Source organism: Anopheles coustani, chromosome 3, assembly GCF_943734705.1.
Source record: "Anopheles coustani chromosome 3, idAnoCousDA_361_x.2, whole genome shotgun sequence".
NCBI classification, from domain to species: domain Eukaryota; kingdom Metazoa; phylum Arthropoda; class Insecta; order Diptera; family Culicidae; genus Anopheles; species Anopheles coustani.
The window spans coordinates 70,478,470-70,498,988 of NC_071288.1; the positions used below are offsets into that span (position 1 = coordinate 70,478,470).

The 20,519-nt window shown below is 43.4% G+C and overlaps 3 protein-coding genes across 5 annotated transcripts; 1 reads left to right on the plus strand and 2 right to left on the minus strand.

Moving 5' to 3' along the window:
• Nucleotides 1–3,199: 3,199 nt before the first annotated feature.
• On the minus strand, nt 3,200–5,104 carry LOC131258632 (F-box/LRR-repeat protein fbxl-1-like). 2 transcript variants are annotated; one of them, XM_058259985.1, is made up of 5 exons: nt 4,967–5,104; nt 4,014–4,907; nt 3,698–3,949; nt 3,486–3,629; nt 3,200–3,383 (listed from the first exon to the last, which is right to left on the minus strand). In XM_058259985.1, the coding sequence occupies exons 1-5, from the start codon at nt 5,015–5,017 to the stop codon at nt 3,228–3,230; spliced, it is 1,497 nt and encodes a 498-aa protein (XP_058115968.1). In that variant the 5' UTR covers nt 5,018–5,104; the 3' UTR covers nt 3,200–3,227. The 2 variants fall into 2 exon arrangements, with proteins under 2 accessions (XP_058115968.1, XP_058115969.1); XM_058259986.1 differs by having other exon boundaries at nt 4,800–4,907; nt 4,967–5,099.
• Nucleotides 5,105–5,825: 721 nt separating this feature from the next.
• On the plus strand, nt 5,826–8,260 carry LOC131271381 (forkhead box protein K2-like). The gene has a single exon (XM_058272795.1). It carries the CDS (start codon nt 6,138–6,140, stop codon nt 7,956–7,958), a length of 1,821 nt encoding a protein of 606 aa, XP_058128778.1. The 5' UTR covers nt 5,826–6,137; the 3' UTR covers nt 7,959–8,260.
• Nucleotides 8,261–10,256: 1,996 nt separating this feature from the next.
• LOC131260778 (retinol dehydrogenase 14) lies at nt 10,257–20,300 on the minus strand. 2 transcript variants are annotated; one of them, XM_058262598.1, is made up of 4 exons: nt 20,052–20,287; nt 13,914–14,057; nt 13,645–13,783; nt 10,257–11,130 (listed from the first exon to the last, which is right to left on the minus strand). In XM_058262598.1, the coding sequence occupies exons 2-4, from the start codon at nt 14,034–14,036 to the stop codon at nt 10,388–10,390; spliced, it is 1,005 nt and encodes a 334-aa protein (XP_058118581.1). In that variant the 5' UTR covers nt 14,037–14,057; nt 20,052–20,287; the 3' UTR covers nt 10,257–10,387. The 2 variants fall into 2 exon arrangements, with proteins under 2 accessions (XP_058118581.1, XP_058118582.1); XM_058262599.1 differs by lacking the exon at nt 10,257–11,130 and adding an exon at nt 12,101–13,051 and having other exon boundaries at nt 20,052–20,300.
• Between the last annotated feature and the right edge of the window lie 219 nt (nt 20,301–20,519).

The following is a 20,519-nucleotide window of genomic DNA, read 5'->3' on the forward strand; positions in this document are numbered from 1 at the left end:
AACCTATTAAGAAGTGGTTGGAGAAACTTAGAGCAGGTTATAAATAGATTATCAGAGCTAGACCATTTCCAAGCTCTCCTTCGGCGCAACAGAACAACTCCAACGAAAACCTTTTTAAAGACGCATAGAGATGGAGTTACAGTTTATTTTAGGTCTCATAAACTAAAACCAACAAAACGAGATGCATGGTTTCTAACTAAAAACAATGAAGTTGTTCAATATTGTACGGCAACACAGATATCATCAACGATCTTAATTGAAGGCAAACGGGTAATGGATCCTACCGATGTATTTGATGATCCCTGTGAATCTACTGGCCTAAATATTTGCCTCGGATTGGTGGCCTCACTGCGGGGAACCAATATACAAGTAGATGCCAGAGACATTAAATGCAAGCTTGCGGCCATCCAAGTAGATGAAGAGGGTCAACATCTATTTGTTCCTTTACCTCATACGTTGGTGGAATAAGTTTAAAGTTCAAACACAAACAACTATCGAAAGAATAATATAAACGTGAAACATGTAAGGTATTCTAACATGCATAATAAAAACAAAATACTGTTTTTCGCTTTCTTAATGAAAATTTGTTTTAATTCGAATTTGCAAAATAATTCTATTTTGATTATAAAAGGAACATGAATTATTTATATACATAAAAAAGTAGAGAATCATATATACATGCAAAAGAAATCACAACAAGTTCACATTAATTCACAGGAAATTCTTAAAACAAAATGGAGATAAAAAAAAATACTATTAAAACTACTAATAAAAAACTATGGCTTAAACCTAATGATCCTGCAGCAGGTTTTTCTGGTGCCCTTTAATTCTAAACGCGTTTTAGCATTTTTTAGCTTCCTCTGCATAAATCGCTTCACTTCATCATCGGGAATGTCTCCAGCTAACCGGGCAGATTGGACCATCATTTCCAATATATTAACATGAGCAGATATGGAGATTTTAGGCCCGTTTTGTCCTCTGCCGGTCCAACTACATTTTGTAAATAACTCCCGATCAAATAGCAGGTCGATCGCCTCGTGCAAACGATTTTCGGCTTCGCTTGCCCTAATCGTCGAACAAAGCCAATTCGTCATGTCGCTTCTAAATTGGGCATCTGCTATCAGCTTGCTTTCGAGCTCTTGGAGTTGTTCTGGAGACTCCATAGGTTTGTATTCAAAAGTGCTGCGAACGATACTAGCACCCCCCAAATTTCCCTGTGAGAGGGCCAGTTCATGCATCGTTCGTTGGAGGGCTATTGTCCTACCCTGCTGATGCACAGTTTTTTTCAAAGAAGTTTGGTTCGCTTCTAAATCCTTTACTTTGCGTTTCAATTCGTTATGAGCAGCCAACAAATTATTAATTCTATCATTTTGGTCTATGTTTCCTAGGGGCGTCTGCTGTACCGAAATTTGTGTATTTGATGTGGAAGCTTCTGTTGGGATGCACGTCGGTGCATCACTTGGTTGAACATTATTTTGATTTTGTATTTGGTTGGAACGGCTACTTTTCCAGCCAACTGGTGCTTCTGGTTGTTTTTTGGTATAACTGTGGTCAGCCATTATCTGTTGAATGGATTCGTTAATATATATTGAGCATTTAAACTACCAGTCGTCGAAGCGGCGCGTGGCTCAAGTGGTTTGATGAACCGACTACAACATACCTCGTCTTGTACGGCGCAGTTCGAGCCTTAGAAGCAGCAATCACCAACACACACGTAAGTAAAACAACAATACTTCTCATAAAAAGATTTCAAAAAATGATGTTGTACTCCACTCTAACAGGTTGGCTCCCAATAGCTGCAGCTGCATGCAACTAATAAATGACAAGCAAGACCGGTGGAAATACAGCGGTTGATCCCGAAGAGTACGAGATACGATTCAGTCCAGTGAAAATATATATATTTTTTAAAATTGCCGTTTTTTTATTTCATATCGCTATACTTTTTCACCGGGTACAATCGTCGGCAAAAATGGCCGCCTCCATGAGTTGTCAAAACTCAAACGGCTGGGTTACAGTTCCTAATGTAGCGGTTTATTGGAAGGTGCAAAAACGTTCTAAAGATCAGACAGAATGTTCTAAAGATGCTTGTCAATTGTTAGTTGGGATCGTGCGAACCTTGCAGCTGTCAAATCCCATACATTTTTGCCTGTCAAAAGATCGTGCGGTAAAGCACTGACACCAGCCTTAGCAAAACGATCCATTCCTATGGATGAAAAGGTACAGAGATTCTAGAATGCACACGGTAAATTTAAATATAAATAAACAGATATGCGATGTGCGATGCATCGATGCAGATCTGATTCTGCGTTTCATGAACGGGGTCGAGAATTGTCACTATCCAACTGCAGTTGGTCATGACTCATGACCAAGATAAATACACACTATACAGTTGGTCCCCGCAGTACGCGATACTCGATATACGCGAATTCGCAATACGCGATTTTTTAAAACTGACAGCTCATAGCGTTGCTTGAGTTCTGACTAGTCAATTTTACTTTGTTTTGGTAGAATGAAGTTTTTAATATGCACTTTTTAACAGAGATATTACTATGCAATATAAGAAATGGAACACTTAATAGTTATTTTGATAAAAGATATGTTAGATAATGTTAAATCTCAGTGTCAACTCTTCAATATGAGGTATAAACGATATGGCAGAGGAAATCCGCAATACGCGAAAATTCGATATACGCTATTGCGTTCGGTCCCAAACATTCGCGTACTGCGGGGACCAACTGTATAAGGTAGCAGAATGTAGAGCATGAATATTTCCTTCCGTTTGTCAGATCGCACGAAACTCGTGATCCGCTTGATTACTGGTTTGAGTCCACCACTTGTTTACCCGGTTGACAAAAATTCAAATTTTTTGCAGCTGTCATGTAGTACCAGCAAGTTTTTCCATGGCAGATTGCTGGGACTCTTGCTGGAACTACATAGTACCAGCAACAATGTCAATTTCTGTCAACCGGGTACTTACATAGTTGTTTACATTCTATGCTGTTTATCACCATGCTGTCAAAAGCCACGGCCGCCATTTTCTAAAAAAATACCTACTAAAAAGTCAAGGTGTATAAATATAGCTCCAGCAATCTGCCATGGAAAAACTTGCTGTAACTACATGACAGCTTCAAAAAATTTTAATTTTGTCAACCGGGTTATTTACTCTTTTACCCGTTTGAGAAGTACATGCATCGAAGAAACTTATAAAAACAACTACAATAATAGATTTATTCCAATATATGTTCTGTTATCACCGTGCACCAAGGTATTTGAGAACGCAGCCGTTCAATGCCCGCAAACGTTATTAAATGGCACGATGCAATTTTTAGCCTTGTAAGCAACGGAAACACGTGGGGAATCAGCATAAGATCATCGTCGGTCAACTGTCATTCCATAAACCACATTTAACGAGATTGTATAATATTCATGAAAAAAAGAAATAAGATTGATAATATCCACAATAGAAACAATCATGGTCTTCTTACCTTGTCGCAGCGGTTAAGCGAGAGTAGCTTAACTTCGTTTGGTGGAATCAGTACCAAGAACCCTTGAAGAAGGTCCAAGTATCCCAAACTTAACTCAAAAAGGTGGGGTAGTCGATTTAAATATTCAAACCCATCCTCAGTAATCTGAAATACAATGAACAAATAATACAATTTTAAAGTGGAAACTTATGCATAGCAATCAGTAAACGCACGTTGGGACATATTTCCAATAGCATCTGCTGAAGGGATACCATGTTTTTGCAGATAAAATGGAGACAATCATCATCCATATCCTGCTCTATTACATCCAGCTTACGCAGGTTTGGCATCATGGTTGACAATTTTTTGAAACACTCCAACGTATGATCCATCGCTATCGAGTGAAGACGAAGCTCTTGCAGCGCCGAAAGCGGTTTACAATCCTCAAACACAATACTCCTCAGCCAGCCATCCAATGTGAGGACCTGAAAGAGAAAAATAGAAGATAGTGCACCAGAGCGCTTTTATCTTGAATGTGTTTCAACTTACTTTCAATTTTGTTAGGTTTGCTAATCCACTAAATGCACGATTTTCTAGATTGCCCGTTTTGATATGGAGGCAAGTGATGTCGCGGCAATTTTCTATCAAAGCATTCATGATCGGTTGGGTTATGTTACACCTCAGCGTAGCCATCTGAAGACGTTTCAGTCGTGCGAAAAAAGTGGAAATCGTTCTTACCGCTGCATCATCATCAAATTGCTCATCATCGCTGTAGAAATCGATTTCTAATAGCTCCGGAAAATTTATCTCACAAAACCGAAGAAAAAAGGCATTGGTCTTAAAAAATACTGCTACCGATTTCAGTCGATCGCTAAAATGACTGAACACTTCTACAGCCCGAGTTAAATCGCAATCCATGTCGAGCTTTCTAAGATTTGGAGCGAAGGTGCAGATATCAAACGGTTGCAATTGCAGCGACGAATCACTTTGTAGCACCAGGTCAGTTAGTTGGTGCAAAGGTTTAATCGATGGCGGCATTAAATTAGCAGTTTGTGCATGATCTAATAGCACCATAGCCTGAAGTGAAAGTTTCTTTAAGTTGGGTACCTCGAGTAGGATGTCCCGAATTTGCGAGTATTCTACGTAGTATGAAACAAGCTTCAAACTCTCTACGGATCTTTTAAAGTTTTCTAACAGTTCAATAAAACAGGATATCACAGTCATTTTTTTGGAGTCTATCTCTAATACAACGTGACGATACTGCCGCTTGCTTCTACGCAAAAGTGTTAAGTAATCTTGACTATCGTCGTTACGGAAATCAACATTGAGACGAACGCGGTGCATTCTACGACCCGAAAAGGCCATGTTTGACCACTGAAGGCACACCATAGAGGCATTTTTGAGGTCGGGCACGGTCAAGTAGTCGAAAATAATCTCCAGGATCTACAAAACACAAAGCTATTAAGAACGGAAATAAATATCTAAATAAGACAAATAATTACTTCCACAGGTAAATCCATAAGCTCCATTGCATCCTTGGTAAAACTATCCATTCCTACGAATGAAAAGGTGCAGAGGTTCTAGAATGCACACGGTAAATTTAAATGTAAATAAACGGGTATGCGCTGCATCGCATTCGATGCAGATCTGATTCTGCGTTCCAAGAACGGGGTCGAGAATTGTGACAATCTAACTGACCAACGCCATGTTGTTGAATAGTGGTGAAAAACTTCCGTATTCCAAGAGTAGATCACTAGCTCTCAGTCAGAGATCGGATCATATCTGAAGAGCATAATTGTACCTCTACCCAATCCACACCTCGGGCTGTGGGATAATGCATAGCAAGGGCAATCTTGGATCAAATTAGACCTCGTCGCCGCAGGGTTTCTGGGAAAGTTACAAAAATGGATAGATCCGATCGGACTCGGGAGATAAGTTCCATGAGGAGAAAAGGATGAATAATTCAGAGCATTTGCTCTCACATTTTCAATGAAGCTAGAAAACAGAGCTGGTCATATTAATTCTTCTCATCACTATTCATTACATTGTTGTTATCCGAACGATACCATGTGCTTGTTTTCAGAATGTTCGTCATTGGTGACCCATTTCACTCTCTAGTCAAAAAAAATATAAAAATCCTATCCCAGTCCCGGATCATTTTCCTAGTTCTTATGCATAGTTAATCCTTCATGCTCTGCATCAGAGCGAGTTAATCTTTCCAAAATTAAGTGTGGATTGAAAAATTTCTACAAGGATCGACTCTGACGAAATCAATCCAGCTCCGACTTTGCAACACTACAGAAAGTATATGTACAAACACAGCTCGGCTGTTTATAATATCATACTGTTGTTTGAGCGCATAAAAGTAACATTTTATACCGATTCGTGTTTCCGATCGCCAACAGTAATGATATTGTTTTAAGGAACTAAAGACATTTCGGCTGGCTTATTGGTGAATGCATTTTCAGTGCAGCGTGTAAGCTTCCCTCGATGTTCCTTGGCTACAGCAAGCTTTGTGAATTTTGACAGATAAACAGTTTGTTTTCATTTGGTACACACTTCGCAGCAAACAACGAAAAATTAGGGCATTTGTCCTGTTTGTACCGGTTTGCAACGCCAAGAATTGCTTTCTAACGAGTGCGGAGAGTAGAAGGTGAAGCGTAAACATTCATAATGTCTAGTGCGACGCAAATCTGTATGTCTCCTCGAAGTGGCGGTGGTGGTGGTGGAACCGGCGACGTGAAGCTTGTGCTGAAGCAGAAACCCGGATCATCGCCGAACTCCGCCGTTGTTTATCAGTCCGATTCGAACGATGGTGTCTTGGGTGGCAACGTAAACAACCCGCTGGTGTCGGTAGACGGCGATGGGGACGATTCTCCCACCTTCCTAAAACAAGAACCGTCAGGCAATCATTATCCCTCCAACTCCCGGCCAAAGCGCTCGTCCTCGGCTTCACCGGCTTCCTCTCCGTCGCCCACTCAGCTTGCCGCACCGGAGTCGAGCGTCGAACCAACGGGATCAGGTCATAGATCCGGCGGGGAGCCCGTTCCGGTGGCCATCGGCAGCGGCCACGGAAGTGCCAACACGGCAAACTACCATAATTTTATCGCACGTCTAATAAGCAAGGACAACATGCTGTTGATCAGCGAGGACGTGATCGAGGTCGGGCGCAACTCGTCCAAGTCGCAGGTGGACTTCCACGTGGGCAAGAATAGTTTCATCTCGCGGAAGCATTTCATCATCCAGCACGACATGAACGACGAGTTTACGCTGTTCTGCATCAGCAAGAACGGGGTGTTTATCGATAACGTGTTCTACCGCAAGCGCGGAGAACCGTACAAACTTCCGAAGCTGTGCAGCATCCGTTTTCCGAACACCAACATCAAAATCCAGTTTGAGAATCTTATCGACCAGGCGAACAACGGCATCATGGTGGACCTGAGCGAGCACACACCGGTCAAGATCGGTACTGGGCCGATGGGCGGTATCCCGCTGCACGCCGGTTCCATTACGGGATCTACCATCGGAGCCCTGTCGAATCTGCAGCAGGGGCGTGGCGGTATCTCGGTCATCACTGGTGACCAGCATAATCCCGATGGAGAGTCGCCATCGTCGACCGTCATCTATGCACCGTTGAAAATTTCGATTCCACCCGAGCAAGGAGCAAGTACCAGCGGCACGATGATCCAACGTGGCGTTGGCGGCAATGGTTACCCATCGCCAACTGGGACAATCAGCGCAGCGAACAGCTGCCCTACTAGCCCCCGGCAGAATGTGCATGACTTTGGCCACTACAGCAGTGCGCGCCACCGCACTACCCACGCTACGGGCGGTGGGGATAACCACAATAGCAGCAACACCAGCGGCAACAACTTTTCCGAATTCCAAGCGCCTGCCACGCATTCGTTGGAAAGCGATAAACCACCGTACAGCTACGCCCAGCTGATCGTTCAAGCTATCTCGGCTTCGCCGGACAAGCAGCTGACGCTTTCGGAGATCTATTCTTTCATATCGAAAAACTACCCGTACTACCGCACTGGGGCGAACAAGGGTTGGCAGAACTCCATCCGGCACAACTTGAGCCTGAATCGAAACTTCATCAAGGTGCCGCGTTCGCAGGACGAACCGGGCAAGGGTAGCTTCTGGCGAATAGATCCATCGAGCGAGCTGAAGCTGGTCGATCAGAGCTACCGGAAGCGCCGTCAGCGCGGTTCCCAATGCCTGCGCATGCCATCCGGCATGCCCCGTTCGGCCCCGGTTTCGCCCAGCTGCACGGACAACTCGCGCGAAGGTTCACCGATTAACGAGGAGCTGCTCCTGTCGGCTCCTGGCTCGCCCGGACAAAACAACAGTGGCTACCAGCCGTACGCCGGTCAGCAGTACACGGTGTACGAGAGCACCGAGCAGATGCACGCCGAGACGTACGAAGAGGATGAGCAGATCGAGTACGAGAGCGACGACTACGAACCGGGCCACAAGCGTCAAAAGATGTAATTGTCGTCGTCGTATAGGCGCGGAAACATGTCGGCTATTTCATGAAATACAGTGCAAGCTGCAGTAGATTAGTGTCACTATTCCTCGTCGTCTGGCGTCAATCTTCGCCATCATCTATTCAAGAATGGATGTTTAAATGGAGAGTTAGTATTCGATACACATTTTTTCAAACTAAGCTTACTATTATGTTTTTTTAAATCAGCTATATCCCAACCCGATGCGTGCGTTTTACGAAGAGAATTTCATTTGTAATTGCTGATAGTAAAATAGTAATAATAATAAAGATAAACATACAATAATGAGTTGTGCCATTTCATTTGTGCTACATGCGGTACATCATTCACTTGTGTTCCTTGTAGAGTCCCGGTCAGCAAGTTGATGGAATTCAGACAACAAATTCTGCGATGAACTTAAAAGGAATAAAATACAAAGCCCTCTAAAGAAGGCCGCGACTGTTCCATTTATGGCCATACTTTATTCTACCGACAAAATAAACCTGTTTCATTCAACAAATGTTGGTACACATTTTTATATACCAGCTTTATGCATCTTTCAAAACCGCGTGGCTTTTAGTTTGTTTTGTTATTTGGATTGCCTCGTTGTTTTGCTTGTGAAAAATTCTTCGCTTTAGAAAAAGGAAAAAAAAGCTAAGAACAGGTTGTCAACCCAATTGTTTACCGACATGGCGAGCGACCAAAGAGAAGTAAGAGGTGGTTTCTTGTGTTCTTCGCTTCGGTGAAAAAAACCCAAGGTATATAGATATATAAGAAGTACACATCACGGAACGATGGCCAAACGTAATTATTTGTTCCTAAAAACGGAGGGATTATTCCTAATTATATTTTAATGAGGAAGAATATGTGATCTGTAGAATTTCATGCAGTAATCAATCGGCATTTGGTATCTGTATGTTACGTTTAATATGTACCTTGGTGAAAATTTTAAATCAAGCCCCACCTGGCACCCTAGCCCTTTGGGAATAATGGTTTCAAAGCAGATGCGCAATTTCGAGTCAGTTAACTGAAAACAAACAGTTTGTTTTGAATAGTTATTTACGATTAATGTGAATAGATTCAATGATTATGTACCAGTTGGTTTACAAGTGCTCATGTTTCCCGCGGTCATACAAACATGGAGATAGTTTTACAAAACCAATCCGAGCCTCCAACAGAAGTAAGTTATAATATAGGTTATAGGTTCTATTTACATGAAACCTAATTTTCTATTTACATGAAATGTTCTCGCGAGGCAATTGTAACAAAGCATATTTGTGTGATAACACCTTTATGTTTTAGACAAGTAAAGCCTGCAATTAACTATTTTCGTATTTGGGATGGTCTTAGGAACCTATGGTTGCCATTTATGCCATACACTGGCATTCTCTGGCCCTGGAAGGGCGGGAAAATTTTACATTTTGCATGTGTTGTCAAGAGTCCAGCGACCGGATTTCACTGGATGAATCACTTACCTTCGATGGACGAAGTGATGGAAAAGTTGAGGTTTCCATAATTGCCCGGAACTAGCATTGTTATTACAATTTGCTTCACAAATAGGCACAGGAAGCTTTGCACCTGGGTCAGAGATGATCATGTTGTATTTGCGGCAAATCCCATTCCAATTACAAATCTGGGTCCTGTTTTTGGGACTATCTGATTAATCGATTAATTGGGGGTCCGCGACAGCCGAGCGGTAGCGCCGGTTAGAAAATCGGCCCATGAGCGCCGGGGCTCACCACCTCGACGGCGTGGGTTCGAATCCCAACCGAGACCGGACCCTCCCCTGTACGAGAGGACTGACTATCCACGTACAACAAGGAAACAAGTCTCGTAAGTCCTTAACGGGCAGGCATGACCAAAGAGGTCGTTACGCCAAGAAGAAGAAGATTAATCGTTCTCAATTTTGTTACAAACTTCGGGTTTAGGTTAAACTTAGGATTACGCATAATAGAAACAATGTTCTCTAGAAGGGGGTCCGCGACAGCCGAGCGGTAGCGCCGGTTAGAAAATCGGCCCATGAGCGCCGAGGCTCAGCACCTCGACGGCGTGGGTTCGAATCCCAACCGAGACCGGACCCTCCCCTGTACGAGAGGACTGACTATCCACGTACAACAGGGAAACAAGTCTCGTAAGCCCTTAACGGGCAGGCATGACCAAGAGGTCGTTACGCCAAGAAGAAGAAGAAGAAGAAGAAGTTCTCTAGAAGCTTGGATGTTGTTATAATTATTGCTCTTTTAAGTTTGAAGTCCCATGCTCTAGAATATAAAAATGTAATTTAAACGCATACAAAGTTTATACCGTCACTCACTGGTACACAATATGCACACCAAAATTTTATTGTAATTCTTATAGATTATACAAGCAACATACACTGGTTTCTGTTGTTTCCGCATTTGTTGTTTCCGCAAAATTGCCCTAAAATGGCTGAGTTGATTACAGCTGAGGATCGTCAGGGGTTAACTTCACCAACTTCTTTGACGCCTCCCAGAGCGCGTGCTGCCTTGCAACATGCTGCACGCGACGGTTGAGCTGATGCACTTTGCAGCCGCGGAAGTACTTGCCACTGATCGACTCCACGTCTGGTGACACGGACAGATAGATGCTTGTCCGGGCGCCCTCCTCCGGCGTGCGGAAGCACATCTGGATCGGCTTGAACAGGATGTTGATCGGGAAGGGCACGTTGCGCCAGATGCCGGTATCGATCACACCCGGGTGCAGACAGTTCGCGGTCACCTTGGTACCCTCCAAGCGGCGTGCCAGCTCCTGCGTGAACATAATCTCGGCGAATTTGGACAAATTGTACAGGTGAATCGGGAAGAGCGAGAAATAGTTGACCGGATTGATGCTGTTGATGTTGTCCGGATTGAGCGACGCGAACTGGTACAGCTTCGAGGAAACGATCACGATTCTGCCCTGGGCAGACTTCTTCAGCAGATCTATCAGCAGATGGGTCAGCAAGAACGGCCCGTAGTAGTTGGTCGCCATCGTGAACTCCAAACCGTCCGGCGTCACCTTGTTGTTGTAGCCCTGTGCAACGCCGGCGTTGTGAATCAGCACGTCGATGACGGGCTCGGTGGCCACGATCTCCTTGGCGAACGCACGCACCGAAGGCAGCGAGCTAACATCGATATGCTTGATGAGCAGTTTCGTGTTTCCCGTTTCGGCCATTATCTCCTCTGCAATAGATATGGTTATTGTAGAATAGCCTGCGAAATTGTATCTAACGTTCGCTAGTCGAAAAGCGGTTAAAGTTCGTTAGCGTTTTGTGGCTGCAAATCAAACTTGTAAACCCACTCAAAACAACAATTGAAGCTGATGTGTCCTTAACGCACGGCTTTAAAATTGATTTCTCATAGTTCTTCGAGAGTACCGGGTTTCTTAAGATTCGAATAGTAACTACTAGAGCTATGGAATCTACGAATATTCTTATATGAAATGGCAAAGACTTCTAAACTAAAAGAAATTCTAAAAGAAATAAAAACTCCAATTAGCGGGGACAAAATCATGGAATATGAAATGTTTCATATTGGGCTTCATAAATATGTTATACGTATAACAGTGGTTAAAGAAAACTTTCGAAATATGTTGGAGCACACTTCGCTTCACAAAAAGATGACTATAATTTAAATGATTTAATTAATATTTAGAAAATCGGAGTAGTTTGCAATGCTGTAGTAAAAGAGATGCATCCATTCTAAAGAAATAGATTTTAAATATCAACTCTTTAGTTATTAAACGAACAGTCTTAACAAAAGTGTTGCAGGTCATTCATACAGTTCTACAGCTAATTTGCAAGCTATCCGTTCAGCCCAACGGGTGTTTAAAAAAAATGAACATTGTCCGTCCATGCATTGTGAACTGAAAACAATGTTAATTAAAAAAATGTGTTTTTGCACTGATGAACGAGCCTTGCTGGTGTTAAAAGTAGGTTATGCGAAATTATTAATGAAGCAAAAAATCACGACGAATAAATAAAACAAGTACCAAACTTAAAACCAAACGATATTCAAACAATAAAAAACAATGCGCACGACGAATTCCACAATATCAGGCATATTTTTTAAAGCATCGTTAATGCAATCGCGGCGAACAAATAAATAGTTGGTAGGGAATTACATAAAATGTTGTACCTAGTGTCAACCGGTATGAATCGGATATCGTATGTTTATTAAAACCTTTAAAAACACTAAAACAAAAGAAAAATACGGTAACATCCAACTACCACGAAAAAATATTGATACTGATTCTGGACGGAACTGCACGATTAGTTTGACGGCGATTGCAATCCTGCCTGTACCAATGAATGCAATGAGAAAAAAGGGACTCAACGACCGTCAATTGGAGATTCTCGGACATTGATGGTATGTCGTCATTAGATCTTCGGATCGCTGCTCGTTAGATTGACGATTTTGACCGATTCTTCCCAGAGTTGACGGGCTCTCTCCATATCGCAGATACCGGCACTGAGGCCCGCCTCCTTGCAGTCCATGAAGTACTTGCCGGTGACGCCCTCCACCTCCTCCGAGCAGGCGAGATACAGTGAGGTTTGCGCTCCCTCGGCATTGGTCTTGAAGAAGCTCTTGATTAGGCGCATCGGGAGCGTCAGCGGGAACGGGACGTTCCGCCAGATGCCGGAATCGATCATGCCCGGATGCAGACAGTTTGCCGTCACCGAGGTACCCTCAAGCCGGCGGGCCAGTTCGCGCGTGAACATAATGTTGGCACACTTTGACACGTAGTACAGATAGGCCGGCATGGTGTTCACCGGATTCAGATTGCTCAGGTTGACCGAGGCGAACCGGTACAGCTCGGACGCCACCACAACGATCCGGCTCGGGGTGGACCGCTTGAGCAGATCGATCAGCAGATGGGTCAGCAGGAACGGCCCGTAGTGGTTGGTGGCCATCGTAAACTCGATTCCATCGACGCTCTTCGACTTCCGGAACGTTTCCGCAAACCCGGCGTTGTGAACCAGCACGTCCAGCTTACGCTCGGTGCGCAGGACCTCCGCCGCAAACTCGCGGACCGACGCTTGCGAGCTGAGGTCCAGCTTCAGCACGACAACGTTTTGGTTACCCGTTTCTTTGACTATTTCATCTGCGAAGAAAAAACCGAGTTTGATGGAGCGGCTTTGTTGGGTATATCTACGGAGTTTCTAACTCCGGAGCGCATATCACCAAGGGTTCGGTATGTACAGGTGTCGATATTTGCGACTTAGTTGCGCATGCATGCACGTGCGATGGCCTGGGGTGTAATTTTTAGATAGAAGACGACCGAAAAAACAGGCACTCGGTTTGCCGGAAGATCTTTGTACAACAGCCTAAGCGTGAGGGGTTGGAAGGAAACGTTGCAGGTTCGGTTGTCTATGCACAGGATGACTTGCGGCCAACGGGGTTGCTTCAGTGAGTAACGGGTTGGTTTCGACGAGTTGCTTGCGCATAGTAAAGCTATATCTTGCACCGGAAACAAAATTCCCTTGGTATACCAAACACCATTAAACGATCGAAAAGTTGTTAGAATGTAAAAATTATGTCTTATTCTAGGGTTAGATTAGCGGCCAGTTAGGATTTCTTCCAAACCCATCTAAAGCTTTACCCACCGCTTTGCGGAAAGCTAGACTAGATCGTCCACCTCTGAGTTATAGCTACTGGCGTGCACTAACAACCGAGCACTACTTAGCGATAGCTTACCTTGGGCCTGCTTAGCCGTCTCCATGTTCCGGCAGGCCATGATGATGCGGGCGCCCCGTTTGGCCAAATCTCGGGCAGTTTCCTTGCCAATGCCCGAGTTGGCACCTGTGATGATCACGGTTTTGCCTTCCATGTTTCGCTTCAGTGGGAGTAGATGAGAGAATGGATAAAACAATGAGTCCACTACAATCAATTTAACCATGCTTCATATCACATTCGCATGGCAAGAGGTTTAATGCTCTACGGGGCTTTCACCGCTCAATGCTTACAGCCGAGGAAAAGTGGCCGCAGGTGAGGTACAGGTAGTATTTAATTAGTGACAGTACGATCGCTACTCCTGTGATGACAGACGCGGTCGCTGTGAGTGGATCGTCGAGCCCTAGTAACGACATAGTCTACAGTGAGTGAGTAGGCTAGAATGGGGGAAACAAATACACCAGAAAAGAAGAGAGACAAAACCATTAGTAAGTACGTACTAAAAACTATAAAAACTATAAACAATTTACATAATATAATACAAGACTGTACTTTAGAGGTGGATGTTTTATTTTAAACAAAATTGTCCGAGGTGTCATAAAACATTTTATTATTTTAATTATTCTCATCAAATGAAGATCAATTGTTTTCAGTAAAGCAAAAAAAAAAATACAAGTACAGTAATTAAAGAAAAAATAAGTGCAAATATCAGTGCATTTACTGCTATTATTTTAATAGCATTATTTTAATAACGACGAGGCTGCCGTTTCATGTCTATGTTTGTTATGTTTGTTTCAATAGTTAACATGTTCAATAGTTCAGTTGTTTTAGAACCATGTTGGCCATAACTAACAAGCATATTACAAAAATTAGTATTTTTAATTTACAAATTAACGTAGTTTAGCGTTTCTGTACGCTTACGGTAATTACTGAAACAATTACCAACTAATGGTAACCGCAGTCCGTATGAACCACGTGATTGCGTAGGTACGAAATTACCGACACTTGTTCGCGTACGAATCGTTAGTCCAGAGTTTCCACCTACTGCTCAAGACGGCATGCAGAGTGAAGTGTGTAATAATGTTTCAATAATTTCTATCAATTTTGTTTTTATTCGAATCTTTGGTGCCCTTTTTATTTCCAATTTATCTCCGAAGCTCTCCAAAGTAGCATCAAAAAAATACTCAGGGACGTATGAATGGTCAGGAAGCAGCGTACCTGATTTTTTTTCCCGCACCCAAAACCTCCCTTAATAAGTTCAGCTTGGTTTTTTGCATCGTATGGTCATTAAAATTTAAACTCCAGACAGTGCGTGTAGTCATCTTTACTGCTGTTTCATCGTAACTGCTGGGGAATCCTTTCCGCTCTCTACCAGATCGTGTCCTACCAACGTTTTGATAATGGTATCTATTACCAAAACTCCCGTGAAAAAATAACAAACGAAACACTTGAATAGCGTTGCTATGCGGGGGCTCGAGCTTGACTGAATGGCGTAATAATATTAATATTAATTTGCATCTTCTTCGTTTTTAGACGACAGACGGCCGCAAAAATCAATCAACGATGCTCGTCGCGGTGTAGTGGGTCAATATTTGCTTAGGGGGGTTTCTTATTTTTATTTCCTTAAAGTCTCCTGACATCATCTTCTGCTTGGCTGTACAGGTTCTCAACACACCCGCCACTTGACTACAAAGACCGAACAGGACAAGCGAGCGTTTTTTTGCACTGCTACGTGTGTCGGTTCCATCGCTCGTCTGGTGGCCAACAGTTTTTTGTGCTACCCTACTTAGCCCTGTGCCACTTGGTTGCGTCTCTTAAGTGCTGCTAATGTTTACGGAACCACGTTCTGTTCGATGCAAAAAATAAAGCATTGGCCAGAATTGAAACGTACGCAAAGTCTCGATGCTACGGACAGCCTTGCCAATATCGACAATCAATGCGGTAATTGCTGACACTGGAGGGCGACATGAGTATGCTGCCACTGGATAATCCATAGCTTCTACGTTTGTTTGCTCCTTCTATGCTAGGATAACGAACCCGGAAATGTTGGATTGGACGAACGGCCGACGAATTCTTGTTCTTCAAATTGAGCACATCTTGAACGTATACCTAGGAATGTTTCCCATGTAATGTGGCGAACATAAAAACCATCAATCTTGTTTATTTTTTCTTAATGCTTGAAACAGTCCTTGACACGGAACGAGTTATTTATTAATAATTTCGAATCACAATAATCAATCGATAAGAAACGAACTGTCCGGAACAACATCGCTCGAAATCGTGACTGTTGTCTTTTTGCTAAATCATTTAAAATTCGCACCAAACAATGATATTTCTCCAAAAATTGTCGTTACAATCTACTATTTAAGTCAGCTTCTACATTAGCAATTTATGAATCATTGATTTGATATTGAGTGGAATTAGTTGAGGTTCGTGCCAAGGAAACATTTCGTGTTCATGTTTCATGCTCCACTGAGTTCAGTGGCCTCCACGCTGCACCTTTTGTTTCGCGATACATCCATGGAACTGGCTGAGGTTACTTTTGCTGATTTTTGTGTTGCTTTAGGTGTCGGGTTATATGTTATGCTGAATGTTGGATTCGTATGTAACTGATACAATTCACATTTTTCTCTAGGGTCATTGTAAGTTATTTTGCATTTTTCACAGATACCAAACATAATTTTCTCGCTCTAGCGAAGGGCCTCCATTCCCAAACTGGTTTGAGATGTTTAAAATAGATACATTGCATAACATTTTTGTCGTAGGAGAACCAGTAGGTCACGTTGCAGGGTCTGGACCTTCAACGGGCCAGAGTGGATCTTGTTTGATGCAGTTTAAATGTAAATGTAACGAAAGGAATCTTCCACGCAGGGGTAAACCTCAGCCGAACCTATAGCTTACGCAAGGCGTCCCATGTGCCACGTGTTTGACAATATGTGCGCTTTTACGCTGCGAACGATCGACGCCAACACTTGAGGGCATCGTGATTTTCCGTCGCGATCTGTCAGTTTCTCGACGCGGTCCCATACAAAAGGCAAACAACACTTTAAAAAAAAAGTGAATGTCGTTTCGTTTTCGCGATGTCTCTCGACGCGTCAGTGGCGTCGTTTTGAATCGTCGAGAAGATGTCGACACGGTCTGCCAATTTTTCGCTTTTTCCAAAGTGTTGTTTTCCTTTTGTATGGGGCAGCGTCGATAAAACTGACAGATCCCAACGGAAAAATCATGATGACCTCAACTGTTAAGTTAAGTTTTGCAGCTTCTCTACAAACTTAGTAGTTTGTAGTAATCTAGTAGATCGCGATATGGGTACAAAAGGAAAGGTGCTGAGAAGAAACCAATCGTTGAAGGAAGAAATATAGGATTGATTAAGTTCATAACCAACGGGTTATGGACCCAGAGTTACGAACGTGAAAATGGCAGTGGATTTCAATCATGAAATTTGGACATTTCAACTTGAGCTGCTACTGACTTAGGAATTTTGAAGGATGAGAAGTCGGAAAAGCTAAATACTATATCCTGGATCACAAAAGACGATCGATGAAAACCAAGCATGTCGTCCGTTCCAAGCCGAAGAGAGAAATGTGGGAACGAAAACATAATGCACGATCGACTTCAACTGAACTCTGAAACTGGCAACATGGCTGAATATCTCGCCGAAATTACGCAGTTGTCCAACCATCTCTTAAGTATGGAGCATCAGCCTGCACCAATCGTGCCACGCTTTAATCAGGAAGATCGACTCTAGAAAGTCGACCAGAAGAGGACTTGAACTTGCAGTTTTTTTTTCAAATGGATGCTTTTGGATAAGTGAGGGAAGCGAGTTGAACGAGATGGAAATGCAAATGCAGAACAAGTTTTTAAGATTGTATGAAGGTCGAATCAACTGGTGAAGAAGAAAAAGCTTTGCCATTCTTATAACAACGAAGCACACTTTCTGCGCGACTGTCTATGGAAAATAACGCAAGACCAAGCCACTAGGAACAACGAAACTTAAGAAGCCCTCTGGTTTACTAGGTTTGACCGCATTGAATTGTTGAAAAAGCTGCTACTGATGAGGAGTATTACATAAGTTATCTATTGCAGCTTTTCAACTTAGTAGTCTGTGGTTTCTAACCCAGTTGGCTACTATACCAAAGGGGAAGTTGACTACTACGGCAAAGAAGAATTACACGAACGAGGCGGAATAAAGAGATGTTTTTGAACCAAAACATATTACGTAGTCGTTATACAGATAATATAAAAACCCACTCTGGCGCTATTTTCAAATCACGCCGAAATCGAAAGTTAGCTTTTATCCGTAGCGGTAGATGGAGTTTCGCTTACGCTCGAAATCTGCTGGCGATTTACGGGGGGGTCTATTTTATAATAAAACTTTTACAACCTGCTGGCGTCCAGTAGTTGAATAAAAAGAAACCAAATGTCAGCAGTATTGGGTGTAATACTAAAAACCAATCACGTATGTTCAAAATCCTTCAGAAATACGATGTGCTTGACACAACGTAGAAGAAATCCCATCGGTCTCCGAGGGTTTCTTTAAAATTTTAATGCGTACCAATCAGTCCTCCTGCCTTTGGGCGCTGATTGAAGGTCGTTGTATGAAGATTCCAAATATAGACATTTTCCCTTTCTTTGGCAGAAGAGTCGAAAAGTCAAAAGGAAGCATAAATTGCGACGTTCAGAAATCTTCTACTGTGGTAAAGTTCTAGCATGAAGATAAAAAAAACATTCTTCAACAAATTACCAACGTGTCCATCTTCTACAACTACGGGCGTCACATTCGGCCAGCCATTTACAATGTTGTGGTAGGACTTAAGGAATCATTAGCGCGATAGCACCTTGAGAGGCTTCGAGAACGGATTCCTGGTGGCCCGTGAGGTGCTTGGTGTCATTGCGAGAAATATTCTTCTGTAAATGTTTGCTTCGCCATGATGTCATACCACGGGTTTGTTTGATAAATAGCACCGTTTAGTTGTGGACGGTTGTCCGCCACATCTCCTTTATATAAAGATATTCTAAAATGCCCACGAGTGAACGATCTCACTCGGTGTTTTACATAAATTGTCACAACACAAGCAAAGGTTATTTAAAAACTATACTTTAACCTCAAACATCGCCATTCATTTTAAACAAATCCTCACTTGACTTAAATTGCATCAGCGTTTCGGCATAACGAAGGCAAACTATTTTGTGAAGCTTGAACTAATCCACATTTGACTTAAATTCAACCAACGCTTCTACCGTACCGCTTGAAACCGTAAATTAATTTGTTTGTTTTGTTGTTTTCGTTCCTTATTGAGATGTTGCTAGTTAATTAAAAATATTTTACCCAATTTCGAAATCGTCAAACGCTGCCTATATTACCATTCCGGTTACGATGCATCGTATGTAACTTAGTGGAACTAGCGATTTACAGTGCCTCAAATATTTGCGAACCAATCGTTAGATAATCCGTCGCGCTGCTTTTACTATCGCCCGGGGGACTACGACTGTCTTGCCTTGAGGTGATGCTACCTTCAATATATTCGTTTCGTAATCTTTTGCTCTCGTGTGCATTCGGACGTCCTCTCTCCCCCTGGTCCGGCCTTACGGCGCATTCGTTTTGGCCTGGGTGTTTGGCTTAATCGAAACCTTCGAAAGCTGAATACCGTAAAAGCTGACCGATGGGCATTTGTCAGCGATCGCTTCGGACCCTCCGCTGTCGAAACGCAATCAGCGCACACGGTCGACGGCGGGGGATGTCATAATAGGTTGATTTTCAGGTCGCTGACTTGACAAACTAAATTTCACGTCCTTTTGGGCGGCCCTCTGCGCCAGCGGAACGACCGGCATCGGTTAGTTCTGCCATCGTAGGCGATTATCGTCAAAACAAGCAGAGCCACTCAGCTCGGAACAAACGAGGCACGAAATATCGCACCTGGCGTAACTGGTGACGGATGGTGTTGTTGATGGACACACATTCCATGAACAGTGCGCATCGGTGGCGATGCATCGCGGATGGGTACATTCCAGCCACTGCAGGAACGACCGAACGGAAGAAAGCGTGTAACCCGTCTGTGCGGTTCGTATTTCGGCACGGAACCGTTAATCTCAACCTTCCAAAGCCCGGTTGACCCATTTTCGCCGTTTCCTACATTTCACCGTCGTTCCACGTCGTTCCCGGTTGAGGTTATCGGGCTTTCTCTAGCCGCTTTCTCGCGTCCCACGGAACGTTTTGTTTTTTTTTTCTTAATGCACATGGGTGTAGGCTTAATGCTTGAAGAATTTAACTTTACTGTTATTCCATGCCGCACGTTTTTTTCTGTGTTGGTGGGTGGTAAAAAAGGGCGTCTGTACACCGCGGTGTGCATCATGCAACTAGGAGGTAAACCTGCTTTCCCATTCCAATCAAACACTACACACGCTCACACAAGAACACACGTTCCACTAACCTTTGACCTGCAGCTGATTTGCCCTGAAAGGGATGAACTCGCCAGTCGTTCGATGACGGGCCTCCCTCGCACACTTGACACTTATACACGAGTATCTCGCGAGTATTCACTTTGATCTGGACGCGTCGAGCGATGGCTGCGATGGTTTCGACTTCCTCGTCTACCGGTGTCCGCGATCGTACTGACTGACCCTGGTTCGACGTAGTACTATGTGAGCTGCGATTTGACGTCGGGAGTCCTCTACCACCGCAGCATGGAACGCGATCGTTGCCTGCTATGCTCCACGCGCCGTGATCTTCATCCCCTACGGAGGAGCGCGCTGAGCAGAGAAGAAAAGAGAAAATTCTACAACTACGCGAATCATTTGTGATGTTTACGTGAACGAAGAGCGGCCGCAGTTCCACGGACGCCACCGCGGCCTCTCTACTCGTATTTTGCTCACTTGTTCGCATTTGCAGCGGCTCATTC

Excerpts from the sequence above, each read along its gene's own strand:
- LOC131271381 (XM_058272795.1), top strand. The coding sequence starts at position 6,138 with ATGTCTAGTGCGACGCAAATCTGTATGTCTCCTCGAAGTGGCGGTGGT.
- LOC131258632 (XM_058259985.1), bottom strand. The coding sequence starts at position 5,017 with ATGGATAGTTTTACCAAGGATGCAATGGAGCTTATGGATTTACCTGTG. Across the intron at positions 3,950-4,013 it reads CAAACCTAACAAAATTGAAA|GTCCTCACATTGGATGGCTG; the intron begins GTAAGTTGAAAC and ends TTTCTCTTTCAG. Across the intron at positions 3,630-3,697 it reads TATTGGAAATATGTCCCAAC|ATTACTGAGGATGGGTTTGA; the intron begins GTGCGTTTACTG and ends ATTGTATTTCAG.
- LOC131260778 (XM_058262598.1), bottom strand. The coding sequence starts at position 14,036 with ATGTCGTTACTAGGGCTCGACGATCCACTCACAGCGACCGCGTCTGTC. Across the intron at positions 13,784-13,913 it reads GCGGCCACTTTTCCTCGGCT|CGAAACATGGAAGGCAAAAC; the intron begins GTAAGCATTGAG and ends CTCCCACTGAAG. Across the intron at positions 11,131-13,644 it reads GACGGCTAAGCAGGCCCAAG|AGGAGATAATGGCCGAAACG; the intron begins GTAAGCTATCGC and ends TATCTATTGCAG.